Source organism: Pantherophis guttatus, chromosome 16, assembly GCF_059756535.1.
Source record: "Pantherophis guttatus breed Tessera chromosome 16, ASM5975653v1, whole genome shotgun sequence".
Classification (NCBI taxonomy): domain Eukaryota; kingdom Metazoa; phylum Chordata; class Lepidosauria; order Squamata; family Colubridae; genus Pantherophis; species Pantherophis guttatus.
In genome coordinates, this window is record NC_142078.1 from 19,918,787 (window position 1) to 19,945,851 (window position 27,065).

The window sequence follows — 27,065 nt, forward strand, 5'->3', positions numbered from 1 at the left end:
CAGAATCTCTCCCCTCAGGACGATTGAACCCGAGGCCCTCCGGCAGGGGAACATGAGCTCTTTGGGCTTCACCAGCAAGGAGCAGCGCAACCTGGGCCTCCTGGTGCACCTCATGACCAGCAACCCCAAGATCCTGTATTCGCCCGTTGGCACCGAGGTGGATAAAGTCATCTTGAAGGTGGGCAGAGCGCAGGAACGGGCGGCTTCCGCATTCGAGGCTTTGCTTAGTCGATGCGTCCAGGGGTGCCTCCCGCCCTCTCCCCAAATAGAGCGCACACTCCCTTGGCATGTTGTGTGGTTGACCTTCGGAGGGGCAGCAGGCTGCCTGGATGCCGACTCCAAGAAGAAGCGAAACCAAAAAGGATCTGGTGCTCCAGATGCCAGCCACTGCCCTGCCTTTCCCTGAGCGGCAAAGAGCTTTCTTTTTATTCCGGGGCACAGTTCTCAGCACCCAAAGGAAAATGTCCCCAGACTCCCCTTGAATACCCCCCTGCAGAGTCTTGGGGTGTCCTGCTTAACGTCCTCTCCCCCTGCACAACAGGCCAACGAGACCTTCGCCTTTGTCGGGAACGTGACGCGGTACGCCCAGGTCTGGCTGAACATCTCAGCTGAGATCCGGGGCTTCCTGGAGGAGGGCAAGTTGCAGCAGCGGATTGCCTGGCTCCAGCAGGTATTGGGGGGGAGGGGGATTGGCTTGAGCCCCCCACCCGCCCAGGGCAGCAGGGAAGAAGGTCGGCAAACAGGGTGTTTCCACCCAGCCCAGCTGAAGCCAGAGAGGAAGGGGCTGCACGCTCTCACTCCCTGCTCTCTTTGGGGCCCCCCAGATGGCGGCAGATCTTCACAGGCACCCCGAGATCCTGAACGTCTCCGACAGCACCGTCTTCCATAACTTCATGGAGAGCAACTTGTCCCTCTCCAACACCAGCACGCTTCTCCAGCAGCTGGACACGATCGACAACGCTGCCTGCGGCTGGATCCAGTTCATGTCCAAGGTGGGTCTCACTGGACCTCCTCTCAGGCCCAAAGGTGAAGGGTCAAGCTGGGCTCCGCCTGGGAGCAGAGAAAATGGGGAGATCTCGGGGTTGGGAGGTCAAGAAAGGAGTCCTGGAAGAGGACATGGCAAGACTTTTTTTAAAAGTACGTTAAAGGTTTAAAATATGTTTTTGGCATGGTGCCGTTTGGTAAAAAGTCATGATTTAAAACCGCATGAAAGGATTTGAGATTCAAATGGCTTAAAAATACAAACTTCTAGAATAGGCCATAGAAGCTGAGCACGGGCCGGCAGGGGCCGCTTTCCTCCGTCTTTGAGTGGGCTTTGCTTTCCAGAGGGTGGGGGTTTCCTGCTTGGGGTTCCTAGGACTGGGGCTCGCAACACGCTGTCTCTCCACTGGCTGAGGGGAAACTTAATTTTGGGGTGTCAAAGCGCCTCCCTTGCACCTCAAAGGCTTCCCCTTTCCCTCAGGTCAGCGTGGACATCTTCAAGGGCTTTCCAGATGAAGAGAGCATCGTGAACTACACCCTGAACCAAGCCTACCACGACAACGTCACCGTCTTTGCCAGTACGGGCAAACTTTGCCTTCCCCTCATCGCCCTCCCTCGCAGCTCTTCCGCCCGAGTGGCAGAGCCACCAGCTGGACCACTGGGGCTTCTAGGCAGGACTGGCCCTCAGCGTAGCCAAGGGGGAAGAGTTTCTTTGTATTATTATTTTATAACACAATATAACAATACAAGACATACAACATTTGTAAACGCACTCTCTTTACACCTATTGCATGGTGATCTTCTTTGTTATTCACAATTTCCCCTTCTTTCTCTTTGTATTATTCCGATTTACTACTTGTCCCCAACATTTTAATTACTATATATATAATATATTTCTCTCATTCATATCTATTTCCTACTTTTTATACTTTAACATATCCTTTCTGTCTTTTTTAACATTTCTATCTTTCCCCCCTAATTTTCTTCTTCATTTTTCCTTCCCTCCAACCACTTATACCACTTGTGCCAAGTCCTATAGTATTCTGTATCCTCTTTTTCTTTTAAGTTCTTTTGTCAGTTTGTCCATCTCGGCACATTCCAAGATTTTTTTTATTAACTCGTCTTCAGATGGTACATTTTCTTTCTTCCAATTCTGGGCATATATACGAGCGGCAGTTAAAATATGTAATATTAAATATTTTACTTCCTTCGTAAATTTTTCCATGAATATCCCTAGTAGGAACATCTCAGGTTTTGCATTTATCAGTGGTTGTGTTATTTTCTCTAGCCACTTTTTGATTTTGGCCCGGGAAAGAGTTTCTAAGAGGGAGGCTTCTAATGTTTTGGACTACAACTCCCATTATCCCGGGATGTCTTTTCCTGGTGGAGGAGGAATGGTGGTGCAGGGGCTTCAGCACTCTGGACAGCTCCAAAGTGATTCATCCCATATATTGCAGTTTGTCAACCTTGTCAAGTATAGGATGTGTAGGTGTCAACTCCCAGAATTCTGGGAGGATGAGCCTGCTGGCTGGGAATTCTGGGAATTGAAGTGCACGTGTCTTAAAGAGGACAAGGTTGGGAAACACTGGTGTGTTGACTTCCTGGCTGCACAACGATGTACCTCGGAGCTTTTTCTGGGTATAAGGCTAGAGAGACAGGAATATGGACTGATGGGTACATTTACTTCAGAGGCCACCGATTATTTTAGAGTAGATGATCTGTTGGTTGAATGCAACATCCCAGGTCAGCACCTGACCTACTTTGGGACTGAGCCAGAAGTGTGCTGGCACTTTTTTTTGCCTCTCTTGTGGACTATTTCTCCTTTTCTCCCAAAGGTGTGATCTTCCAAACCAACAAGGATGGCAGCCTCCCTCCTCACGTCATGTACAAGATCCGCCAAAATTCCAGCTTCACGGAAAAGACCAATGAGATCCGGCGGGCGTACTGGAGACCCGGTCCAAATAACGGGGGGCGTTTCTACTTCCTTTATGGCTTTGTCTGGATCCAAGGTGAGCCCAGCTGGCTTTTTCAGAGCCTGAATTAGATGCTCCCTTTTCCTGTCCCAATGTCTGTGGAAGCTGTCCCCTTTGACTGTAGGTTAATTAAGCGCACCCTTCAGTAGCCCTTCCAGACCCTTCGTTTTATTATCTGTGCGCTGAAAAGGCCAGTCACCTCTGGAGGCCGGTTTGGGTGCCCCAGTGCTGACCTTCACAACTGCAGGAATCGATGCCCTGAGAACCATCGGCATCAACTTAAGTGCTGCTTCTCTCTTTCCAAAGACATGATGGAGCGTGCCATTGTCAACACCTTTGTCGGCCGCGATGTGGTGGAGCCTGGCAATTACGTGCAGATGTTTCCCTACCCCTGTTACACCCGTGATGAGTGAGTCCCCTTCTCTGCCTTGGGAGGTGGTGCTCCCTGGGAGAACAGCTCTTCTCTGGAAGGCCGGAGGCCAAGGAGAAGGACTGTGCTCTGGAGCTGCCGCCTGCCTGGCCCCCGACTCACTCGGCCCTCGCCTCCTGGGATGGCAGGGGGGTTCCTGGGCTGTGGATGAGGCTCCCTTTTCCCCCTCCTCCAGCTTCCTCTTCGTGATTGAGCACATGATGCCGCTGTGCATGGTCATCTCCTGGGTCTACTCGGTGGCCATGATGATCCAGCACATCGTTGCGGAGAAGGAGCATCATCTGAAGGAGGTGGGATGGGAGGGGCGGAAGGCGACAGCTGCTTCCCAAGGCCAGGGAGGTATTCAGGGGCAGGAAAGGAAGGAGGAGAGCGGGGAAACAGTCCAAGGGAGGCTTTGCTGAAAAGTCAGGGCTGAGCTGGGTGCTGCAGCTGGGACCTGAGAGGAAATGGGGTGGCTGTTTCAGAATTGGGGGGCGATCAGGGGAAAGTCACACCCTCACCCAGAATGGGAGGCTCCCACCAGGGCCCTGTAGGCCTCTCTGGATGCAGGTGGCAGGGTGATGAAATGGGTGCTGGGAAGGGCTGAGGGGGGCGAAACCACCTCCTGGAAGTGCTCACAGAGGGGGACCCTCCAGCTGTCCCGTCTCCATCTTTTCAGCCGTGCCACTTCCCAAGCCGGCGTCCTCCCTTCTGTGGCGCTTCCCTGCAGAGCTCTTTCCTTGCCTCTGTGCCAGGAGGGCCTTCCCTTCCCATTGCTGCTGGCGTGGCCGTGTCCCTCGGCCACCCTGCTTAATGAGATCATGATGAAGTGCCAGGGCAGAGAGCCAGCCAGCCTGCCTTCGGGTGGGTGGCTGCGTCCCTGCCAAGGGAGAGGAGAGTTGGCAGAGGTGCCAGCTGCAGGGAGAGATTCCGTCCAGGCGGGCAGGCAGAGAGAGGCCCTCGCGAGAAGCTCTCCTGTCCACAGCAATTTTGCCTTGGAAAGACCGCTGGATTCCCATCCCTGCGAGCACCGGAGACTCAGAATTTCAGAACCGGAGCAATTTATGAGAGATTTGGGGCCTAAAAACTGCCGAGAGGCACTTACCCCGGGGCTGATGCGTTGCAGGTGATGAAGATGATGGGGCTGAATAATGCCGTCCACTGGGTGGCGTGGTTCATCACAGGCTTCGTCCAGCTGTCCATCTCGGTCACTGCCCTGACCGCCATTCTCAAGTACGGGAAGGTCCTCATGCACAGCGACGTCCTCATCATCTGGCTCTTCCTGGCCGTCTACGCCGTGGCCACCATCATGTTCTGGTGAGGAGGGAAGGTGGCCTGGTTGAACCTTGGCCCTCACGTCGGGGGGTGCGGGGGTTCCTCCTCTAGTCTACATTGTGCTGCTTTGCAAAAGTAGGAGATGTGTTCCCTTGCCTCCTGTGGAGATGCCCTCAACCTTCTTCCTCAATGTAGTCCCCGGCTGAGGATGATGGGCTTGGGAAGCCTGCTTAGCTAAGCCCATTTTCCCCCATCCACAGAACTGCGGCCTGTCACCGACCTCTCCCCCTCTTTCCCTGCAGCTTCCTGGTGTCCGTGCTGTATTCGAAGGCCAAGGTGGCCTCGGCCTGCGGTGGAATCATCTACTTCCTCAGCTACGTCCCTTACATGTATGTGGCCATCCGGGAGGAGGTGGCCCACGACAAGATCACCGCCTTCGAGAAGTGCATTGCCGTGAGTCCCCCAGGAGAGACGCAGTTGGGGTCCCTGGCACTCGGGGTGGCAGCAGAAGCCTTGGGAAGATCTGTCCCTGTGGCGCAACGACTCCTCTTCCAGCTGGGGGGATGGGGGGCCTGGGCTGTTCTCGGTTGGGCATCGGCCTGGCACAGCAGGGGCATGACCAAGGCACTCCCGTATGTTTCTCAGCCCCTTGAGGAGTTTTTCACCCCCGTCCCTCTCCATTTCTCCCCAGTCCCTGATGTCCACCACGGCCTTTGGCCTGGGCTCAAAATACTTTGCCCTCTACGAAGTGTCTGGCGTGGGCATCCAGTGGCACACCTTTAGCCAGTCCCCCGTGGAAGGGGATGACTTCAACCTCCTGCTTTCCATGATGATGCTGATCATTGACACTGTGGTCTATGGGGTGCTGACGTGGTATATCGAAGCCGTGCACCCAGGTATGGGTTTGGGGGAGCTCGGGGGTCTTGCTCACTGCAGCCGCCACCACCCTGGGCTGAGACCCTCCAGGGAGGGTTCCTGCTATGCCAACCGCTGCTTCTCCCCCAGGGATGTACGGGCTCCCTCGGCCTTGGTACTTTCCACTGCAGAAGTCCTACTGGCTGGGAAACGGGCGCACCGAGGCCTGGGACTGGTCATGGCCCTGGTCAAAGAGGACCCATCTGAGTGTCACAGAGGAAGACCAAGCCTGTGCCATGGAGAACAGGAGGATGGGTAAGGGGATGGTGGGGCATCGCGGGAAGGGCTCCCTCTTTGCATGACCTTTGAAGACTCGCACTGGCACACCTGGCCAGAGAAGTCCGGAAAGGCCGTGCTTTTTCCTTCGACACCTCACAGACAGATCCCCTCCCCCCTCCCCCCCCGTGTTCTCTGCTCTTTGTTGACCACTGCAGAGGAGAGCCGGGGCATCGAGGAGGAGCCCACCCACCTGCCCCTGGTGGTCTGCGTGGACAAACTAACCAAGATCTACAAGACCGACCAAAAGCTGGCTCTGGACAAGCTGAGCCTCAACCTCTACGAGAACCAGGTGGTCTCCTTTCTGGGCCACAACGGCGCTGGCAAGACAACCACCATGTGAGTGTTGTAGGTGCTCCCTGGCAGGGTGTGGGAGGGGCAAGGAGTGGGGGGGGCTCCGTCTAACCCCATCCCTGTGCCGCTTCCTCTCCCACAGGTCCATCTTGACCGGCCTTTTCCCTCCGACCTCCGGCTCGGCCACCATTTACGGCCACGACATCCGGACGGAGATGGACCAGATCCGGAAGAACCTGGGCATGTGCCCGCAGCACAACGTCCTCTTTGACAAGCTGACGGTGGAGGAGCACCTCTGGTTCTACTCGCAGCTGAAGGGCATGGCCAAGGAGGAGATCTGCAAGGAGATGGCCAAGTGGGTGTCCCCCGACCCTCCCCCGGCACTCTTGGATCCCAGCTCCCATGCTCCCCAGCCAGCAGGAGCGGGCTAACCCTAACCCTTTCCTCCTGGTCTCTCCAGCCTCTCGGGCAGGGGGAGCTTTAGGCTCAGATCGAGATTCCTCTCCTCCAGCAGATCCGGAACAGGCCGGGCGAGTCTTCCCCAGAGGGGCTCCCAAAGTGAGCCCCACTTTGCTTTTTTCCCCACAGGATGATCGAGGACCTGGAGTTGACCCACAAGTGCCACTTCCTGGTGCAGATGCTGTCCGGAGGGATGAAGAGGAAGCTCTCGGTGGCCATTGCCTTCGTGGGGGGCTCACGGGCCGTCATCCTGGACGAGCCCACAGCCGGCGTGGACCCTTATGCCCGCCGAGCCATCTGGGACCTCATCCTCAAGTACAAGCAAGGTGGGTCGCCGGCCCCTTTTTTGGGGGGTGCAGTGGTGGCACCTAGCAGGTCCCTGGTCCTCTCTCACCTTGGTGGGTGCTTTGTGAGGTGCCCTCCGGGGTCCTTCCAACCCCCACGTGTCCCACCTCCCCTTTTTCTGCCCCCCAGGAAGGACCATCCTCCTGTCCACCCACCACATGGACGAAGCGGACCTGCTGGGCGATCGCATCGCCATCATCTCCCATGGGAAGCTGAAGTGCTGTGGGTCGCCCCTCTTCCTGAAAAGCACCTATGGGGACGGCTACAAGCTGACGGTGGTGAAGAAGCAGTCGGACACCCGGACCAACAGCGGTCAGTGGCCCCTCCGGCCCTCCTGTGTCCAGGACAGGCTTTGAGCCTCGGTCCTCTTGCGTCCTTGGCCTTTCGTGCTTTAGGTAGACTTCCTCGGACCAGGGAGGTTCAAGTCACCGTCAGGCCCTTTGCAGCCCCGTCTCTTTCCTTTTCTCTCTGCTTCTTTTCTGAAAGACTTTGGCCCAGCTGGTTTCTTTGGAAATCACCCAATTCTGCAGCTATTATGGGGGGTAATGCTTCAAATTCTGAGCGACCCTCCCCTCCATCCTCTTTTCCTTTGGCCTGGCTAACTCTCCCCTCCCTCCCCCCCCCAGAGACGGGGCTCCCCCGCAGCCCGCCCTGCCCCTCCGCCACCAGCCCCTGCTCCGAGGAGCGAGTCAGCCAGTTCATCAAGAAGCACGTGGCCTCCTGCCTCCTCATCTCCAACACCAACACGGAGCTCTCCTACATCCTGCCCAGCGAGGCCGCCAAGAAGGGCTGCTTCGAACGGCTCTTCCAGGTGGGCGCAGGGGTTTCACAGGCGGGCGGAGGGAGGGCAAGGCGAGGGAGGGAGGGCTACGTTGGGTTTTGACTCCAGGGCTTCTTCCTTTCCTGGGGGGTGGAGGGGGGTGGAAACACATAAAAGGTGCTTTAAAGCAACCGGATGGTGATCTCTGGGTCTCCCTTCTCAAGAAGCTAGTCCTCTTGAAGGGGGGAGGGTCCTTGCCAACCTAAAATGACCCTGTTCTGCCTCCAGGGGATTTGTAAGCAATTCACATCTCACATTTGAGGAGCCCCTGAAGAAACTACGGAGGATGACGTCGTTGGCACAGACTGAGCCAATAACAGAGTCCCCTTGTAGTTGCAGAGGAAGACTACCCCTGAGCCTGGAAGCTCGGGGTTGATCTCCTCTGATCTCCTCCTCCTGGAATTGGGAAAAGCTGATTCAAAGCCACGAATCTGCAGGCTCCTACAGGAGTGGAACAAGGGAATTCCTTTGGTCCACCCTGGAAGCATCGTTGCTTGACTGGGCCACAGAGAGATTCCAGAGAAGAGGGTTGCAAGGCCCACTTGGAGCCCAACCCCCCCCCCCCCCCGAAGTGGAGATGCTGCAGTGGGACTTCCCCTAACGTCCCCCTGCTCCCTTCTGCAGCACCTGGAGCACAGTTTGGAAGCGCTGGACCTCACCAGCTTTGGCCTGATGGACACCACCCTCGAAGAGGTCTTCCTAAAGGTCTCCGAAGAGGACCAGTCGCTCGAGAACAGCGATGCGGGTACGCTGCAGGGGGTCAGGCCTCCCTCGCCTGGGGGTCTCCTGCGGCCCTCGGCAGCCATTCTCACCTCTGCCCACCCTTGCAGATATCAAGGAGTCCAAGAAAGAGGCTTCCCCGCAGCCCAGTCCCCGCCTTGGCCCCAAGCCCCAGGCCAACGGCCACCCGCTCCCAGGGCCGGCAAGGCCCACCAAGCCCGAAGTGGATCTGGGGAACCTCCTGAACTGCTCAGACTTGGCCCAGTCCCAGGCATCCTTGCATTCCTCCTCCTCCTCCTCCTCCTCGGCCGGCTCCGTGCGGGGCGAGGACGGTGGGGCTTATTCGAAGTTCTACGGAGATTACTCCTCCTTGTTTGACAACCCACAAGACCCCGATAATGGCAGCCTGCAAGGTTTGTAGCGGGGGAAAAGTCTGAGGGGCGCAGGGGAGGGGAGGGCCCCCCCTGGTTCCCAAAAACCTTTGAGTTCTGCTTTGAAGCTTCCCAACGGATGCCCTTTTCACGGCAGAAGACGTGGGGGTGCAACGGGTTGAGGGTGGAAGGGCATTTGGGAGGAGGAGGAAAGGGAAACTGAGGCAGGGACCCTTTCCCTCCTTGCATCCATCGCGTCTCCTCTTCCTGCAGAGCCAGAGGCTGACCTGGAAGAGGCGTTCCTGGCCGGACAAGGCAGCTTCAAACTGGAGGGCTCCTGGCTGAAGCTGCGCCAGTTCCACGGGCTGCTGGTCAAGCGTTTCCACTGTGCCAAGCGCAACAGCAAGGGCATCTTCTCCCAGATCCTGCTGCCCGCCTTCTTCGTCTGTGTCGCCATGACGGTGGCCCTCTCTGTCCCGGAAATAGGTAAGGTGACAGGAGCCCCCTTCCCCCCCCCCGTCCTTGCCCAGTGGGTCCAAGGCTGGCCATCCGGAGGGGATGGATTGGGAAGGCTGATCGGTAGAGGGACATTTTTAAACCTCGTTGGGCATTTTTGCTTTGAGCGAGCAATGGAGCCACGGAGGGGGGTGGGGCGATGTCAACCCTCTTCCTGCCCCCCCTTTTCTGCCGCCGAAATGGGGGTGTCCTTCCGTGGCTGGTTATTACAGCCCCCTCTTGCTTTCCAGGTGACCTGCCTCCCCTCATCCTTTCGCCTTCCCAGTACCACAATTACACCCAGCCCAGAGGCAACTTCATCCCCTACGCCAATGAGGAACGTGGCAACCAGTAAGAGATTGCCCCTCCCCTTTGCACTCTTCCCCCCCTCCCCACCCCCCAGGGCCTTTCCCAGGAGGGTCCAAGAGGGTCTGAGACCTATAAGATTGGGGAGGGGGCATAGCAAGGAGACCCTTGCCCATTTCAGGGCCTGCTCTGAGACGGATGGGGTACAATCTGCCTTGGTGATGGTTGGAACAAATGTCTGCTTTTGTCCTTCACACACTCTGGGACTGGAAGGCTGGAGTCCTTGGGCTGGGAAAGTTCTCCTCTTCCTCCTCCTATTAGCCAGCCATCGCCAGACGCCAGTGCCCAGCAGCTGGTGAGCACCTTCTACCTGCCCTCCGGCATCGGGGCCACCTGTGTGCTCAAGTCGGCCTTCAACAGCACGCTGGACCAGCAGGTCCAGTCCCTGAACCTCAACAGCAACGAGTCCAAGATGTTGGCGGCCAAGTACTTTGACGCCATGTGCCTGGACTCCTTCACCCAGGGCCTGCCCCTCTCCAACTTCGTGCCGCCCCCTCCGTCCCCGGCCCCCTCTGACTACCCCTTCTCTCTGGACGAGGACTTGCTGCGGGCCTGGAACTTCACCACTTTCCCGCCCACGGTTAAAGGTAAGGTGGCCATCGAGAGGGCTGGAGACGAGAGGCAGGCTCTGAAAACGGCTCTTCCGTGGCGCCTCTGGTTGGCTGGGAGGGGCGCCCAGGACGGGCTCTGGGAGAGACTGGGAGCCCCTCGACGGAAAGGCTGGCTCCCTTCCCTCCTTTTCTGCGCGGCTCCTCCGCAGTGCTGGGCTCCCTTGGCGGGTGAAACCGCTCTCGGTTTTCCTCCCTGCCAGAGATGGTCACCTCCACCCCGGCCCAGCCCAGCATCGTCCACGAACCCATCAGGTGCACCTGCTCCATGCAGGGCACTGGCTTCTCCTGCCCCAGCGGGGTAGGGGGGCACCCTCCCCAGATGAAGGTGGTGACGGGGGACATACTGGTGGACATCACGGGGCGCAACGTCTCCGAGTATCTGCTCTACACATCGGACCGCTTTCGGCTGCACAGGTGTGTGCGTGGGCGTGCATGGTGGGGTTGGGGGCATCCCCCTCCCCCCCAGGAGGACCTCTAGCAAGTGCCTGTTAGTGAATGTGGCGGCTGCTTTCCTGTCCCAGGTATGGAGCGGTAACCTTCGGCAACATCCAGAGATCCATCCCGGCCTCTTTTGGGGACAACGCGCCCCCGATGCTCCGGAAAATTGCTGTCCGCAGCACTGCCCAGGTAGGGGCTCAGTTATAGCTCTGCCAATCTATGGTGGGCAGCACCAGCCGGATGGGCTTGAATGGGAGTTCCTGTCCCAGCTACCAGGGGCCGTTCCCTCTCAGGGTCCTCTGTGCCCGCTGCCCTCTTCAAGCCCCCTGTCCGCAGGAGAGCAGCCTGGGCCAATGCTCCCCTCCCTACGCTGCCTTCCTAGGTGTACTACAACAACAAAGGATACCACAGCATGCCCACCTACCTCAATGCCCTCAACAATGCCATCCTCCGTGCCAACCTGCCCAGCAGCAGAGGCAACCGCGCAGCCTATGGTGAGCAGGAAGGGTGGAAAGGATGCTGGGAAGAATTGGGGCAGCGGCAGCACTCGACCAGGTGGTGTGGAGAGGCTGTGCAGCCACAGAGGAGGAGGAGGAGGAGGAGGAGGAGGAGGAGGAGGAGGAGGAGGAGGAGGAGGAGGAGGAGGAGGAGGAGGAGGAGGAGGCGGCCATGTGGCTAGGAGGGAATCTGGAGGTGGAGGAGATTGGTGGGCCTGGCAGAGAAAGCCTTCTCAGGCACTCATGCCAGACTCTCTCTCTGCCCCCCAGGCATCACTCTGACCAACCATCCCATGAACAAGACCAGCGCCAGCCTTTCTCTGGATTACCTGTAGGTCTCCTTTCCCTCCCTTCCCCTCTTAATCCCTTGCTTCTCCACAGACGCTGCTCGTTGGTTTATTTCTGCAGTATGTTTTTATGACTCAGGGTAGCAGGGGGGTCAAGTTTCCCTCGTATCCCACTCCTCCCTCTGGCAAGCAAGGGCCTCTCTTGTAGCAGGCCCAGGGCATTCACAGAGCTCGGGTGGGGGGAACCATCCCAACCTCGCAGGGGCGTTGTGCAAGCTTTGGGGCAAACAGGGCCGGGTTCTGCAAAGGGGGTGGGGAAGCAGAGGAACGTTTACAAGCTGGCCAACCTCTCCTCCTCCCCTCAGCCTGCAAGGCACCGACGTGGTCATCGCCATCTTCATTATCGTGGCCATGTCCTTCGTGCCGGCCAGTTTCGTCGTCTTTCTGGTGGCCGAGAAGTCCACCAAAGCCAAGCACCTCCAGTTCGTCAGTGGCTGCGACCCCGTCATCTACTGGCTGGCCAACTACGTCTGGGACATGGTAGGCTGTGGGGTGGGGGCTGGCTGGGACCCCCAAGCCATTAGGGGAGTGGAGGGGGGTGGCTGTGGGGGCAGGGGACGCCATGATGAGCCTCCTTCACCCCCTCCTCTCCAGCTCAACTACCTGGTGCCAGCCACTTGCTGCATCATTATTCTCTTCGTCTTCGACCTGCCGGCTTACACCTCTCCCACCAACTTCCCCGCGGTGGTCGCCCTCTTCCTGCTCTATGGGTGAGTGGCAGCTGGGAGAGGAGCCATCGGGGCCCTGGTGAGGGGGGGGCGGCCTCCCCTGCCTGGCCTCAGCCTGAGGCATGCTCAGTTTCCTCTCCATGATATGCTGCTTTGGGCAAAAGAGAGCCCCGTGGAGCATGGGTCTGCCCTGTAAGGTTAGGGATGGAACCTCCACTTTTAGAGGCAGTCTACCTCTGAACTTCCAGAGGGAAGGAGCTGGGCGGGAAATTCTTAGGCAGGTTCCCCATGGCTTTTGAGGGCTTGTGGGCCTTCCATCTGGAGCCTGTCGTGCCCTTCCCCCAGGTGGTCCATGACGCCCATCATGTACCCAGCCTCCTTCTGGTTCGAGGTACCCAGCTCGGCCTACGTCTTCCTCATCGTCATCAACCTCTTCATCGGCATCACGGCCACCGTGGCCACTTTCCTCCTGCAGCTTTTTGAGCACGACAAGGTGGGTGTCGGCAGAGCAGGAAGCTAAAATAAGGATTTTAAAAAAATCAGCAAGTGATTGGCAGAATCCTTCCCCTGATAGTCCCTGCCTTCAGCTGACCCCTGGACCAACGTGGTGGAAAGGCCTCTTGTACCACACACAGAGGCAGTGCAGCCCCCAAATCTGGGGCCTGGAGCCGGGGAGGGGGTGGGGGGGCTGATCTGACGTGCCTGCTGCAGCCCTTCCTTCCTTAGTGCCTATTTCTCCGCAGGACCTGAAGGTGGTAAACAGCTACTTAAAAAGCTGCTTCTTGATCTTCCCCAACTACAACCTGGGCCACGGACTCATGGAGATGGCTTACAATGAGTACATCAACGAATACTACGCAAAGATCGGTAAAGAGTTTTTTTTATCTGGTTATTCAGCTTTTACGCTGCCATCTCACACTATCCAAAGCGGCAGTAAATCTGCCCTTTGTTTCAGCCTCGGGATTTCTCCTCCCCGTTCTCCGTCCCACGATTTTATCCCTATAATGTTGCAAGCTTTTGAAGATGCGCAGAGCGGTTTCTTAACCCTGCCTTGCTTAGTGACGGCTCGGCTTAGATTGCCTGGGGGATCCCAGAGGAGAGGACTTTCTCACCTCTGCGGCTCTTCCATTCAGCAGGAAAATGTTTGTTAAAAGAATTTCTTTAGAAAAATAGCTCTGGGAAGGAGGAAACCAGCCTCTGGTGACCCCGGAAAGGCCTCAGATGAATTCCTTGCCCCCCCCACACACACACCCCACCACCAAGGAAGCCCCCACCCGGGGGAGGTTTTGGCCCTCTCAGCCCCATTTGTGCCTCTGTTCCTGTAGGGCAATTTGACAAGATTAAGTCTCCCTTTGAGTGGGACATCGTGACCAGGGCTTTAGTCGCCATGACGGTGGAAGGCTTTGTCGGCTTCTTTATCACCATCATGTGCCAGTACAACTTTCTCCGAAAACCACAGTGAGTGTGCCAGTAGGTGTGCCCAGGAGGGAGATTTCTGGGGAGCGGGAATTTTCCTTCCCGTCTGGCTGGGTGGGAATTGCAGTCCTGGAAATCCGTGCCTGGGAGGGAAAGAGGGACACAATGACACTGGGCTAAGTCTCCCGTTGGAAAAAAAAGCTGCTTTGCACCATCCTCCCCAGGCGATTTCCCGTCTCCACGAAACCCATTGAAGACGATGTGGATGTGGCCACCGAGCGGCAGCGAGTTCTGCGTGGGGACGCCGACAATGACATGCTCAAGCTTGAGAATCTCACCAAGGTATGTGTGTGTGTGGGGGGGGGGAGGGGTCCATCCGAGGCAGGTTTGGCTGGAGCAGGGGGCTCAAAGGGAGCGAGGTTTGAATCCTGAAGCAGCTGAGATTTGGGGGCAGAGAGGGTTGCGGGAGATGGGGGCAGCCTCCTGCACAGGTGGGAATGCCCCGAGGCTGAGGAGAAGCTCTTTGCTCACGGAGGCTGAGGTGGCTTTTTTCCTGCCCTCCCCGGGCACCAGGTGTACAAATCGCGCAGGATTGGGCGCATTCTGGCCGTGGACCGGCTGTGTATGGGTGTCCGGCCGGGGGAGTGTTTCGGCTTGCTGGGCGTCAACGGGGCAGGGAAAACCACCACCTTCAAGATGCTGACGGGGGACGAGACCACCACCAACGGCGAGGCCTTCATTAACGGGCACAGGTGCGCCTGGCACGCGGAGGTGGGGGCTGGAGGGTCCCTCAGGGGCCCACTTGTTGCAGGGCTCCCTGGGAAGCTGATTTTTTTTTTTTTAATTCCCTTCTTTTCCCCTGGAATGTCCTGGGAATTTGCTATCCCAGACTGAAAATGGGGTCATTTGCACCCAGAGCGAGAAACAGGAAGTGTGAATCCATAGGTCTATGGAGCCTCCATGGGCAGGCAGTGTTGTTCTGATCTACTCATTGCAGGAAAGCACCACCCAAAAAAAAAAGGCTGTGTCTTCCTGCTAGCTGTTGGAATCCTGTGCTGATCTTATATGCTTATATTCCCCCCCCCCCACACACATCCATTTGTTCTCTGCTTCATTTTTCATCGCTGTCGCTTTGAATGGGGCTGCTGAACCCCCTTTCCCCCCCAGCCGGCCTTTCTGCAGGGGCTCCGGGGGCCTCCTGGGCAGCGATGAGCCCCTCGCCTTGTGCTCAGCCCAGCTCTCGGTTTCCACAGCATCCTGAAGGAGCTTCTGCAGGTCCAGCAGAGCCTGGGCTACTGTCCGCAGTTCGACGCCCTTTTCGACGAGCTGACGGCCCAGGAGCACCTTGAGCTGTACACACGGCTGCGTGGCATCCCGTGGAAGGATGAGGAGAGGGTGAGGCAGAGGCAGAAGGACAGGCACGCCCCCGTCTCCCGGGTTTTCCTGAAAAGGAGAAGGCAGCTGCTGCTGCTGCTTCCGTGTGGACTCGGTGGGACTCACCCCACAAGGCAGAAAGGGCCAAGGGCAAGCCCCTCTGCGGGGGCTGAGGCTGGGCGAGGGGGGCCTTCAGCGGCCCCACCATGGCTGCTGTTCTTTGTGGGTGTGAGACCCCTCTTCCTTCACAACCCAGGTGGTCAAGTGGGCGCTGAGCAAACTGGAGCTGGCTAAATGCGCCAACAAGCCCGCCAGCACCTTCAGCGGCGGCAACAAGAGGAAACTGTCCACTGCCATTGCGCTGATAGGCTACCCCGCCTTCATTTTCCTGGTGAGGAGCGAAGGTGGGGAAGAGACCCGGCTGGAGGGTTGCGGGGGACGCTTTGCTCTTCTGCTCTGGTGCTCTGATGCCACCCAGGCCTTGGGAACCTCCCCGCTGGGCCTAATCCTGCCCCCTGGTCCCCTCCACTGCAACAGGATGAGCCCACCACGGGCATGGACCCGAAGGCTCGGCGCTTCCTCTGGAACCTCATCTTGGACATCATCAAGACGGGCCGCTCCGTGGTTCTGACCTCGCACAGGTAGGCTGGGCACAGAGAGAGACACCCGGGTTCCTGAGGTGCCAGGGAAAAGGGTCGGCTGGATTGGGGAGCTCCGTGGATGTGGATGAGTAAGGGGGCAGCGGCTGCAGGGCGACCAAGAGCAATGGGCGAGCTGTTCCCCCCCCCCCGCTGCCGTTTGGGGAGGGGGCTCCCTTCCTTTCAGCTGTGCTTGTCTTCTCCCAGCATGGAGGAGTGTGAGGCCCTCTGCACGCGGCTGGCCATCATGGTGAACGGGCGCCTCAAGTGCCTGGGCAGCATCCAGCACCTGAAGAACCGGTGAGCCCAGGGCGCCGGGTGGGCACAGCATGGGCCCCTCGCAGCGGCTTCTTCCACCGGCCAAACCTGGGGAAGCTCTCAGTCCTGGCCTGGGGGCAACGCCCAGATGCGAAGCAGGCCCCCGAGTGCCCCAGTCTTGGAGGAAATCCTCTTCTGGCCCCTTTGGAGGGAGGCAGGGCCCTCTCAGCTGCCCCATCCTAGGCGGTAGTTTTCACTTCCCTACTGGAGCCATCCGGCCAGGAGACTGGCTCTTGCAGGCGCCCCCTCTTTCCCCCCTCCCTTTGTTCTGGACAGGTTTGGGGATGGCTACATGATCACCGTCAGGACCAAGTCCAGCCTGAACGTGAAGGAAGTGGCTCAGTTCTTCAGCCGGAACTTCCCGGAGGCCGTCCTCAAGGTTTGGGCCACTGTCGGGGGGCGGGGGGGAGGGGAGAGGGGGTTCACCTTGGAGAAGGAGGAGGAGGAGGCCCTGACCTTCCCTGCCTTTTCCTCCCCCCTCCCCCAGGAGAGGCACCACACCAAGGTCCAGTACCAGCTGAAGTCGGAGCACATCTCGCTGGCCCAGGTCTTCAGCAAGATGGAGCAAGTGGTGGATGTCCTGGGCATTGAGGACTACTCCGTCAGCCAGACCACGCTGGACAATGTGAGGGGGCACCGGGGTCCCCGCTTTCCCTTTAGCCACCCTCTTCTGTCCGACGAGTGGATGCCGGCCAGCTCTGTGCTCGCTGCACTGGCATCCTTGGGTGGCTGAGGATAATGGGAAGGCCCGTCCATCTTGGAAGGCCCCAGATTTCCCTTTTCTGTCCCCACCACCCTAATCCCCGGCCGTGGGAGGCGAGTCCTGGGCTCCAGCCTGAGTTGCAGCTTCCTTTGTAGGTGTTTGTGAATTTTGCCAAGAAGCAGAGCGACAACCTGGAGCAGCAGGAGAGCCTCCTGTCCTGCCCCATAGAGTCCCCTCTGCAGCGCCTCCTGAGCCTCCTGCGGCCCCGTGGGGCCCCGACGGAGCTGCGCACCATGGTGGGGGAGGAGCCTGAGGACCTGGAAACGGACGACGAGGGGCTGATCAGCTTTGAGGAGGAGAGGGTGAGCCGGGGAGCCCCTGCCTGGTCAGGCAGAAGATGTGCCGCGGGAGCAGGGAGCTGGCCATGTGGGGGGCAAAGAGGCCTGGGGGGGGGGACAGCCTTCGTTACCTTCACTCTTTTCTTCTCCCCCTCCTCCCACCCCCAGGCTCAGCTCTCCTTCAACACGGACACCCTCTGCTGAAAACGGAGGGGACACAGCCCCCACCTTTGGCTGGGCAACCACTCGCCCCTTCCCGCTTGGTGGCTGCGGGATGTCCTGGAGGCGGCGAGAGGAGGCATTGCCCGAGCTTTTGACCCGTGTGACCTCCAGGATGGAACTGGCCTTGTGCCATTTTGCAGATGGCCAAGGACTGGACACGGCACAGTCCGGCTGCGTGAGAAGACTTGGGGTGGGGCTTTTACACAGAGGAGCAGCTGCCTCCGCACCCCGCTGGAACCCCACAGTTTTGGGCATTCTTCCTCGGAGAGACTGCACTCTGCTGTGCCACACTGCCTCTTCTGCCAGGCTGAGCCAGATCTGACTGTGGAGGACGGCTGGCTGTGCTGGGGTGGACGACTGGGCACCCTCAGCCTTTCCGGCCAAAGGGAAGCAGGAAAGCCGAGGGGAGCGGATCCTCCTGAACAAGTCTCTGGATTGCGTCAGGGCGTACCTCCCTCCTCTTTGCCCCCCTCTCTCAGCCCAGGGACCAGAGCCCCCTGCCAGCTGCATGAAGGCTTGGGAAGGGCTGGGCATCTGGGCATCCTGCTCAGAAGGAAGCCAGCTCCCCGCCCCCAACCCAAAAGCAGCCCAAGGAGCATCCGTTTCCTCTAACCAGGCTTGGAGCTTTTTGCTTCCGAATCTCCTTTTTAAAGCATCAAGTAACCCTCTGAAAGGCTCCCAGAGGCCTCCCAGGAGGCTCCCCACTCCCCTTTGGCTGTGGGGCCGGAGCTTTCCACTCCTCTGCTTGTGTTCTAACTTGGCATGGCATTAATCGGAAGCATCCAGTGGGATCGCGAGGGTCTTTCAAGAGCTCTCAGGCATGGAGGCCCCATTACACAACGAGTCACTGCTGGAGAAGCGGGAGGGGCCTCTCCAGCAGCTTCTGGAATTGCCCCAGATGTGTGTGACTCCAACTCCTGATGCCCCAGCAGGTGGCTTGGGACGATGGGAGCTGTAGTCTGAAATGCAAGGTGGGGCTGCAGAAACCTGATCCATGGTGCAGCCCGTCCTTTCCTGGTGGGGAAGGGCAACCCCCCGCCCCTTGGCTGTCCTGTTTGCACTGACCTCCAGAGAAGCCAAAGGCCAGCAGGGGCTCCCCCAAATGAAGAGGAGGGGGTGCTGGAAGATCCAGAGGAGACATCTTTGGGGCCAAAGCGAGGATGGCTTCCTTCTCAACTCGGTGGCAGCGAGACGGCTTCTTAGCACAGAACGAGTGTAAATTGTATTTTGAGGAAGAGGATGGTTTTAGACAGATTGCATCGGTTTATTTTCGGCTTAGCAAGCACAATGTTTTTAATTTATTGGAGCGCTGGGGAGGGGGTGTGAATGAGAGTGTGTGAAACTGATTGGGACTGTGCTGGGCTCTCTCTCCCCACAACAGCTGTGGGGCTTTGCTGGTCCTCTTTCTGGGTCCCCCAGGATGGGGCTGGAAATGGGCCCTGGACATCCGGTGCAAAGGGAGGCCACCTGCAAAGAGAAGCCGGCTTGGAGGACTCTCTGGCGAGCCGGGGCCCCCTTGGCCGGGGTCTTCTTGGCCCCTCTGGCCCTTTTCTCTGCCCCGAGCCCTGGCTGGGAGTGCTGAGCCCCCCTGGAGCAGCTTGCTCTCTTTGCAAGGAGCCTGTACGTTGCTAGAACCAGAAAAGCCAATGTGAAAAATAATAAATTTATTGTTTTAATAAAAAAGTGATAATAACGGCATGTTGTTTGGCAGAGACTTTTGTGGGGGAGCTGGGATTTGCTTTGCAAGGCTGAGCAGGACCCCAAAAACCGTCCTTGAAGGGGGTGCCAGGCTGCGACCGGTTTGAGTGTTGTCTGGGCAGGAGCTGCTGGGCAAGTTGTGAGTGGCTTTAAGAGCGACACCATCATCGCTCCGGTGAAGTGGGGAGTCTTGGTTCATCCCACGTTAGCATTTTGTTGGTGAATATTTTCATCATCTTAGAATATCCACACTTTTCATTCACCTGTGTTCTGTTTCTTAAGTCATTTCCCCCTAATCAAGACAGGCGGGGGGAGGGGGGACTGTTTCGAACCCCGTCTCTCGGTCCTGGGCGTGGCAGGCTGGCATTTTCAACAGCGCCATCCGGCCAAGGGTTTAATTACGCCCACGCTGGGAACAGCTCCTTAATCTCACGGCAGGCTTTCAAAGACCAGGGGGATTGTCCTCCTGTGCAAAACGCGATCGCTATTTTTATATTCCCGGGAGTGTGGCTCTCACACTTTCTGGCTGGGCGAGGGAGCTAGGCTGTTTTCAGAAGAAGACACTCCTTGTCCCGGCTGCCCCAGGCCTGGGCTTTCCAAGGGATGGGATTAAGAGATGTCCCTGGGAGGGTGTTGCCAGGCCAAGGGGGAGCTTCGCCCCTGCAGGGGGGGTTGAGAGAGGGGCTCCCGGCTGCTCTCCACCCAATGATCCAAGCCAGCCTTTCACAAGGCTTCCTCGGTTGCCCTGAGCCCAGCCTGGGTCCCCCCGGGGATCTCGCTGTAAATCTGGGGCTCCTAGAAAAAAAGATAAAATTCAACCCCGCCTGAGAGGGATGGGAAAGGTCTATATGTTCCTTTGTAATCAATATGGTAGCGGCAAAAATCTCTTCCCCTTTTTTTTCATTTCCCTTTGCAAAACTCAGCCTTCCTGCCGCTTCAATATCTACCAAACCAATTAGGCAGGATGGACTCTTCCTCCCTTGTAACGCCAGTGCTGGCTTTGCCATTGTCCACATTGCCTCCCCCCCCCCCAGCTTTAACCCATAGGACCTCAGCGAAGGGCCTGTGATGTCTCGTGATGTGGGGGGGGGGCTTTCCCGGAGCTGCCCAAACTCTCTCTGGCTGCCCAGGGACCCCCAGCTCGGACTCTGCCCTTCTGCCGCTGCCACCCAAGGAACCAGGGAGTGCCCGGGATTGGGTGGCTGCGGAAACAGGGCGTTGGGAGGCGAGGAAGAAAGAATGTGGCTGGTGAAGCTCACAGGAGGGTGTGTCGAATTTATAACGCAGATCCGAGCAGCTTCTGGACAGCTTTCCCTTCTGAGGACGAGAGAGGATGGCGGAGGGTTCAAAGCTCCAGTTGTTTGTCAAGGTAAGACTCTTCCTTCCCTCTGCCGCTGGGATGCTCCAGAAGGGACCTCGGCTGGCATGGCCAAAGTCACCAATTGGAGGCTAAGCAAGTTGCTGGAGAGCCCCTAGGCTGAAGGGCCTCTCCTGACCCCCCTCCAGCCTCTGGCCTTGGGGGGGGGTTTGTGTCTGGACGGGGCCCTCCCTTGCTCCTAGCCTCTGCTTCCTTTCCAGCTGGGAGGCAGTTCCTCTGGGTTCCAAGCCAGGCTTTGCCCTCAACATCTGGCCGGAGGGGACTTGTGAGCCCTCCAGTGGGGTCCTGGGGGGGGGTGTGCATCTTCCAGGGAGGGGCTGGGAAGTCCTGAGCGCACCTTCTCTTTCCACAAATGCGTGGCTGCAACGGTTCTATTTCCCCCACTTGGAGCTGAAGGGATCTTTTTGCGTGCAGCTGTGTTTGGAGAAAGACTTTGCTCAAATCCATTTCGTAAAATGAAACTGCCAAATCCCTGCCCTGAGGCACCCACCCATCCTGGCAGAGGGAGCCTCTCTTGGCCAACCTGAAACACTGCCTCGGTTTTGGATTTGGCCGGGGAACAATCTGATCACAGCTGAGAGCCGGGACGGGGGTGGGGGTAGGGGTGGGGGGCTCCCTGGTCCTCCGCTGAGCGCAAGGGAGCTGGTTGGACGGGCGTGAGAGCGCATACCCAGCGCCCATGTTCCCTCCAAAAGGCAGGTCAGGAAGGGGCTGCGAGGCTTTGGTGCTGGCGAGGCTCAATTAAACGGCGGCTGAACCATCTTCCCATCCCATAAACGCCTGCACTGACCCAAATATAACTTGCCTACGAGGAAGGAATTGACAAGCGTTGAAACTGGACTGAAATTCCGGGGAGTTTTGACAGCAGAGAGAAAGGCTTAAAGGCGTGTTTCTGCTGCTAAGCTACTTCACTGGCACAGTCCTGGCTGGGAGGATGGGATTTGTAGTGCCATACATTCGGTGGATGCTGTGTAAGGAAAGGTGGCATGTTGGGGTCCCCAGGAGCTCATTTCTCCTGCCAGAATGCCTTTCCGGAACGTCTCTTGACTCCCCTCCCTGCCCTGTTTAGGCCAGCACTGATGGAGAGACCATAGGGCACTGCCCCTTCTGCCAGCGCCTTTTCATGGTCCTGCTGCTTAAGGGAGTGCCCTTCACGCTGACCACGGTGGACACCAAACGGTAAGGGCCAAAGGAAGGGCCGACGTCTTGCCTGCTGACAGTTGGCAATGCTGAACCTGCCTCTGGAAGTTCCCCTTTGATCTAACCCCCCCCCCCAAATCCCCTGGCAGGTGATGGGGATTGTTGCCTCACCCACCTGGGGGTCATGGGGTTGGAAAAGCTGCTCTGGAGTCCGGTGGGGGGAGGGTGTCTGGGTTTGGGGGCTGTTGGGGAGCTGCATCTGAAAAAGGGCTCTGGTGTTCCTGGCTCCCGGGAATGTCCCTTGTGGGGATACAGAAAGGGGGGGGACCCTCCATTTCCCAGGCTCAGCCCCCTTTTTGCTCCCCCCTCCCTCACAGGTCCCTGGATGTCCTGAAAGATTTCGCCCCGGGAGCCCAGCTGCCCGTCCTGCTCTACGACGGGGAGCCCAAAACAGACACCATCAAGATCGAAGAGTTTCTGGAGGAGACCCTGACCCCCCCTGAGTAAGTGGTGGGGGTCCCCATCCTTTGTGGAGGGGAGTCCAAGAGAGAAGAGAAGCAAGAGCATCCTGCCGGCTCTCCTTTCTCTCTTTTCAGAGGCAAGGCAGGATTCTGCCCATTGTGCAGATGGGGAGACTGAGGCAAGGAGCCGCAGCAGTCAGCATTCCTCTGTCTTACCCCACAGGTTCCCCACCCTGGCGCCCATGTACAAGGAGTCCATCTTAGCCGGGAATGACATCTTCCACAGGTTCTCTGCCTACATCAAGAACCCGATACCAGCTCAGGACGAAAGTGAGAGGGAAGGGGCTCTGGACTACAACCCCCATCCTCCCTAGCTAGCGTGTGCCAAGGCCCTTAGTTGAGTCCAGTCCTTTGCGGGATTCAGAGAAAGGCTGTGCTGAGCCACTGAGGCTCCATTTGAGGTCAGGAGAGCAGCGTGGAGGAGGCCCAGCTACCTTTCTTTAAACTTGCCCTGGGGGACAAAGTGGGGGAGGGCAGTACAAGAAGAGACAAAGTCCCTTCCCTGCAGGGGAGATAGGCCGGGCACAGACTAAACAGGAGGAAAATCTTCCCTTGGTCAGTGAGTTGAGTGGCAGCCGATGGAGCGAGGGGGCGGCCCCTAAAAAGGATGTAAGCAAGTGGTCAAGCGAAGAGACACCTCTGAGCATCTCAAAGACCAGAGCAAAACCATCTTGAGCTTTGGCTGGGCTTGGAAACAAGGCCGGCTGAATCTTTGGCTGCTGAAGAAATTGCTGAGTAGCAGGATCAAGCCCCCACCTTAGAGGCAGTCTATCTGCGCATTCCTCTGCTGCCGTCTGCCCCAGAGGCTAACTCCTCGGGTGTTTTTCCCACAGCTCTGCTCCACGCCCTCCTCAAAGCCTTCCGTAAGCTGGACCAATACTTGAACATTCCTCTGGACTACGAGCGGGTGCGAGACCCCCAGCTGGTCATCTCCCGCCGGCGGTTCCTGGATGGGGACCAGATGACCCTGGCCGACTGCAACCTGCTCCCCAAACTCAACATCGTCAATGTGAGAAGATCCTGAGGGAGGCAGAGCCCCCTTCCTCTCCTCCTCAGTGGGTCCCACCGGCTGCTCTGGGCACCCTTTCCTGCCGGGCATGTCCTGGGGCCGAATTCCCCGCCGCAAGTCCTCCGGGAGCACCTAACGTATTCAAGGAAGGGCGGCCTCTCCTCCACCCCACCCTCCACTGAGCCATAATTATCCCAAAACGCAGCACAAACAAAATTTGGTATCCCGGGAATCTCAACCTTCCAGTTTGGGTTCATCTTGAAAACAAAGTCAGCGGAATAAAGGGACGGCTGGCACTGCCACCCTCTGCTCCAGGAGGCGCTGACTTTGGCTTCCCTCCCTTCTCCTGCAGGTCGTGTGCCAGCACTACCGCCAGGCGGGCATCCCCAGAGAGCTGCGGGGCATCGGGCGCTACCTGGAGTCCTCTTCCGAGACCAAGGAGTTCCAGTACACCTGTCCAAACCCCCAGGAGATCATCCAGGCCTACCACGGCGTGGTCAGGCAGCCCTAATAGCCCCCCCCGGCTAAAATCGGGGTCTGGCTAGCTCTGGCTGGCAGCCCCCTGGCTCCTCTTCCTTCTCTCTCAGAGTCACTCATAGTGGAAGAAAGCAGGGCAGTCCCAGACCTGTGGGACCCCCGTGGGCACGGTCTTTAGGCGGGTCCGGCATCGCCATCTTCCTCTCCCGCCAAGGCGGTGGGTGCTAGGCAATGGGGTCAGGCCCTGGCCCTGCCCTTGGGCAGTACTGGCAGGGCCAATGTGCTGTGGTGGTCCCTGGCTAGCAAGCCTGCCTTTCTTCTCTGGAGGGCTGCCCTCTCTTCCTCTTGACCAGATTCAGCCCGGAAGATTTGAGGGAGGACAGTCAGCTCCCTTCACACCTGCAAAGATGGCCTGAAGGCCTTGAAGTGGGGCTGGGGGCTCTGTGTGTGTGCGTGTCAGAGCATGTCTGCATTTCCACATTCTCTCTTCACCCATGGCTCTTTTGAAGTGCAATACCCCCTCCCCCAAATGTCCAATGCTTTAAATGTCTTTCCCCCAAATTAAATAGACGCTAATATATCAATAGAGACTTTAGAAGCTGTCAATTTTTGTGCTCTAGACAGACTTCTTCCCCTGCAGAATTGGTTAGAATTGGAATATTCGCCTCCTGTTGTCCAAACTCCCCCCCACAGCAGAATTTACTCCCACTAGTTTAGACCTCTGTCCCCCTCCCCAACTCCAAAGAATTTGGCCCAGAAAGAACAAACCAGAAAGTGAGTAAAATCAAAGCATTTATTGTCACCTTCTTTCTATATAATACATATAAAAATATACTTGCTATAGTTTTAAGGCTTAAATAATTTTTAAAATATCCATGATGAAGTAGTTCTTTCCCATTTGATTTGGAAAACGGTTCAGGCGTCTTCGAAGTCTACCCCCGTCGGGGTCTTCTTGCTAGAGCGAAAGGGAAGCCCGTATGAGCATCCTTCACACCTTCAAACGCCCCTCCCCTCCCCTCCCCTCCCTCATTCTGCCCCTTCCCTGGCAGGGAGCTCAGCACTGCCATCCCCAGAAAGAGTGGGCGCTGACTGGCAGGGAGAAGGAAGCTGCTGGGGGCTGCTGAGAGATGCTGGATTTGCACACCGCTCTTCCTCTACTAGTTGGGAGCGATGGGAATTCAAGTCCAACATCTGGAAGGAGGAACTAGTGAGAGAAGCCTCTCCCATCACATCATCTGCCTGACCAAAACTGCTCAAAAGCCCAATCTCAGCTCCGCAAGAAACAGGGACGAGCTCCGAAGGCAGAGCTGAGGACCCCAATGACACAGAGCTGTGAGGTGCCCCCGACAGAGCCAGTCAGGTTCCCAGAATTGGCATGGACCATGGAAGGAAAATGTGCCCCTCGCTGGAGAGGCTCCCAGAGATGCATGATGGCTCAGCGCCATCCGAGCAAAGGGGCCCATGCAGCCCAAGGGCTTACCTTCTGAATCCAGGGTTAATGAGGGACTCCCCAGGCAGGCGCCGTTTGCTCGGACCAGCCCCTCCTCTGGGTTTCCGCGGACTGAAGTCTGGGGGGGAGAGAAATTGCAGTGACATCTTCCTCGCATAACCCAGACTTGGGGGGCTATTCGGGGGGATTTGCTACTTTTCCAGCAGTTTGGAGCATCCAAAGAGGGAGATGACGGGTGGAGCCCAACATTGGCACAGACCCAGGGAACATTTCTCCCGGAGAAAATCACCTTTCCCCTTGGACCATTCAGACATTAGTGTAACTGGGTTTCTACAATCTGGTTTTTCTGGCCTGGGAAGCCAGATCTTTTGGAAGGGAGAGGCTGGGTGCAGGTTGTGTCAGCTTTCGTCTCTCTCTTCCGGACTGGTTTAATTGGGAGGGGCGGAAGCGCACCTTCCCGACTGGATGCCGCCTCTTACCTGCTCCCAAGAGACTCTGGCTTGGTGAGATCTTTTCGGGGCTCCTGAGGGCCACGGAGTTGGCAGCAGCTGTGCTCTCTGGGGGAGGAGGAGGAAGAGGGAAAGGAGTCAGGCCCTGGCGCCCCCTCAACCCGGAAACGCTCCAGGCCAAAAGGGGCCTTTTCCTTTGGTCGAAGCTCCTGGACCACGTTTCATTTGGGCAAAATGTTCCTTCAGACGTGCTTGTGCTTAAACTGCCCTGGGAAGCAATTTCTACAGAATGTAACAGGAGCTTCAGTCACCCAGAAACCCCGCGAGGCCATGCCCGTTCTCTGCCGTCCCCCCACCCTTTTTACGGCCACTAGCCCTGCACTTCTCCCTGCCCCTTTCCCTAGGAAAAAGCCCACTCTTTCTGCCTTGATGGCTGCAGCTCCTTCGGGGGTTTTTAAGTGCCATGGTTTGGGGGGCTTTGCTTCCCGACGGGAAAGCTGCCAATCCGCCCAGGCCCTCTCCAGGAACCCGGCTGCACCTTCCAGGCGTTTCTCCAGCGTCTGCAGCTGCTCCACCAGGCCGAAGGTGAGGTCCTGCAGCTGCCTCCTGGCCTCCGGGAGCGAGGCTTTGTCCAGGTCGAAGGTCACGCTCTGCCCACCGTCCTGGACCTGCAGGGTGGCCTTGCCGTCACCGAGGGTGAGGATGGGCGTCTGGCCCTGCAGGATTTCCCTGCAAAGAGTGGAGGCGTGACTGGCTGTGCCCAGGAGGTGCCAGGAGGCAGAGCTGGGAGGGCATTGCAGAGGCCGCGGAAGGGAATTCGCTTCCGATCCCTGCATGAAAACCAAGGGCGCCACCTCTCCGCCAGGCCTGGCATTTCCCCCTCCGCTTTCTTCCCGCCAGTGGGCTCTAATGGGAGCCACCCGCTGCTGAAGTAGCCAGGCGGGAAGGGGAAAGCGGCCGGGATCCGTCCTGGGAAGCAGAACCATGGCCAGCGGCCCACTCACCGCAGTCTGGAGAGGCTGCCGGCGGGAGAGTCGGGCTCCTCCTGGGCGAAGGGGAAAGCAGTCAGCCCCAGGGCGCGCAAAGGACCCCCGACCCAGGGAGAAGCACAGGGGACCCTCCGCACCTGTCCGCTCAGCTCCTCCGAAGGGAGGCGGCAGCTCCAGAACTCGCAAGCGTCGGTCAGCCTGCGGGCAGGGAAGGAAGCGAGGGAGACGGCTGGCCAAAGGGGCTCCTCGCCGGCAGGAGCCCGGCGGAGGGAAACAGGCGGGCGGGAGGTCCCAGGCCGGACTCTTCTCTGCCAGCCTCCAGATCCGACAGTCAAGTGGCAGAAGGGTGGGGGGGGCTTCTGGGGATGGGTGGCGGGCATTTTCGAGGGGGGGCCGGGGGTGTTTCCAGCCCTCTGCAGACGCTCGGGGGCCCCAGGAAGAGGTTGGCGAGGGCGGATCCGAGCGCAAGGGGCTCCAGGCGCCAAAGCGCCGTTCCGAACTTACTGCAGCCGCGGAGAGGCGCCTCCGTCCCCGCAGAAGCAGAGGAACCGCCGCCCTCCGTGGCTCACCACGCGCAGCGGCCCCGGCGGAGCCATCGCTCCCGGCGGAAGAGCCCGGATCCGGCGGCCCCTGCCCTCCGTGCGCCCCGGCCGGCCGCTTCCGATCGCCGCGCCAGGCTCCCGCT

The 27,065-nt window shown here is 58.3% G+C and overlaps 3 protein-coding genes across 9 annotated transcripts in view; 2 read left to right on the forward strand and 1 right to left on the reverse strand.

The window, feature by feature from the left end:
• ABCA2 (ATP binding cassette subfamily A member 2) overlaps positions 1-18,967 on the forward strand; it is a 33,224-nt gene extending 14,257 nt beyond the window's left edge. The window contains exons 10-49 of the mRNA XM_034436222.3: positions 19-178; positions 542-670; positions 825-992; positions 1,463-1,559; positions 2,817-2,990; positions 3,261-3,363; positions 3,560-3,674; positions 4,490-4,680; positions 4,941-5,091; positions 5,330-5,534; positions 5,644-5,808; positions 5,988-6,168; positions 6,266-6,478; positions 6,712-6,908; positions 7,057-7,239; positions 7,554-7,738; positions 8,372-8,492; positions 8,578-8,880; positions 9,112-9,324; positions 9,585-9,684; positions 9,961-10,286; positions 10,511-10,724; positions 10,832-10,937; positions 11,131-11,242; positions 11,516-11,576; positions 11,898-12,072; positions 12,187-12,302; positions 12,606-12,753; positions 13,004-13,127; positions 13,586-13,718; positions 13,901-14,018; positions 14,250-14,428; positions 14,930-15,071; positions 15,307-15,441; positions 15,588-15,691; positions 15,896-15,988; positions 16,283-16,385; positions 16,494-16,631; positions 16,865-17,071; positions 17,216-18,967. Of these exons, the coding sequence (XP_034292113.2) occupies positions 19-178; positions 542-670; positions 825-992; positions 1,463-1,559; positions 2,817-2,990; positions 3,261-3,363; positions 3,560-3,674; positions 4,490-4,680; positions 4,941-5,091; positions 5,330-5,534; positions 5,644-5,808; positions 5,988-6,168; positions 6,266-6,478; positions 6,712-6,908; positions 7,057-7,239; positions 7,554-7,738; positions 8,372-8,492; positions 8,578-8,880; positions 9,112-9,324; positions 9,585-9,684; positions 9,961-10,286; positions 10,511-10,724; positions 10,832-10,937; positions 11,131-11,242; positions 11,516-11,576; positions 11,898-12,072; positions 12,187-12,302; positions 12,606-12,753; positions 13,004-13,127; positions 13,586-13,718; positions 13,901-14,018; positions 14,250-14,428; positions 14,930-15,071; positions 15,307-15,441; positions 15,588-15,691; positions 15,896-15,988; positions 16,283-16,385; positions 16,494-16,631; positions 16,865-17,071; positions 17,216-17,251 (6,124 nt within the window). The 3' untranslated portion in view covers positions 17,252-18,967. The remainder of the gene's footprint in view (positions 1-18; positions 179-541; positions 671-824; positions 993-1,462; positions 1,560-2,816; positions 2,991-3,260; positions 3,364-3,559; positions 3,675-4,489; positions 4,681-4,940; positions 5,092-5,329; positions 5,535-5,643; positions 5,809-5,987; positions 6,169-6,265; positions 6,479-6,711; positions 6,909-7,056; positions 7,240-7,553; positions 7,739-8,371; positions 8,493-8,577; positions 8,881-9,111; positions 9,325-9,584; positions 9,685-9,960; positions 10,287-10,510; positions 10,725-10,831; positions 10,938-11,130; positions 11,243-11,515; positions 11,577-11,897; positions 12,073-12,186; positions 12,303-12,605; positions 12,754-13,003; positions 13,128-13,585; positions 13,719-13,900; positions 14,019-14,249; positions 14,429-14,929; positions 15,072-15,306; positions 15,442-15,587; positions 15,692-15,895; positions 15,989-16,282; positions 16,386-16,493; positions 16,632-16,864; positions 17,072-17,215) is intronic.
• Positions 18,968-19,089: 122 nt separating this feature from the next.
• CLIC3 (CLIC family member 3) lies at positions 19,090-24,080 on the forward strand. 2 transcript variants are annotated; one of them, XM_087879739.1, is made up of 7 exons: positions 19,090-19,186; positions 20,255-20,336; positions 21,415-21,524; positions 21,863-21,988; positions 22,170-22,276; positions 22,840-23,015; positions 23,368-24,080. In XM_087879739.1, the coding sequence occupies exons 2-7, from the start codon at positions 20,301-20,303 to the stop codon at positions 23,524-23,526; spliced, it is 714 nt and encodes a 237-aa protein (XP_087735865.1). In that variant the 5' UTR covers positions 19,090-19,186; positions 20,255-20,300; the 3' UTR covers positions 23,527-24,080. The 2 variants fall into 2 exon arrangements, with proteins under 2 accessions (XP_087735865.1, XP_034292117.1); XM_034436226.2 differs by lacking the exon at positions 19,090-19,186 and having other exon boundaries at positions 20,183-20,336.
• Positions 24,081-24,267: 187 nt separating this feature from the next.
• PAXX (PAXX non-homologous end joining factor) lies at positions 24,268-27,018 on the reverse strand. 6 transcript variants are annotated; one of them, XM_034436228.2, is made up of 7 exons: positions 26,885-27,018; positions 26,518-26,578; positions 26,396-26,436; positions 25,930-26,120; positions 25,422-25,499; positions 24,973-25,060; positions 24,268-24,447 (listed from the first exon to the last, which is right to left on the reverse strand). In XM_034436228.2, the coding sequence occupies exons 1-7, from the start codon at positions 26,974-26,976 to the stop codon at positions 24,408-24,410; spliced, it is 591 nt and encodes a 196-aa protein (XP_034292119.1). In that variant the 5' UTR covers positions 26,977-27,018; the 3' UTR covers positions 24,268-24,407. The 6 variants fall into 6 exon arrangements, with proteins under 6 accessions (XP_034292119.1, XP_034292118.2, XP_087735864.1 ...); XM_034436227.2 differs by having other exon boundaries at positions 26,396-26,578; XM_087879738.1 differs by lacking the exons at positions 24,268-24,447; positions 24,973-25,060 and having other exon boundaries at positions 25,489-26,120.
• Positions 27,019-27,065: the final 47 nt, after the last annotated feature.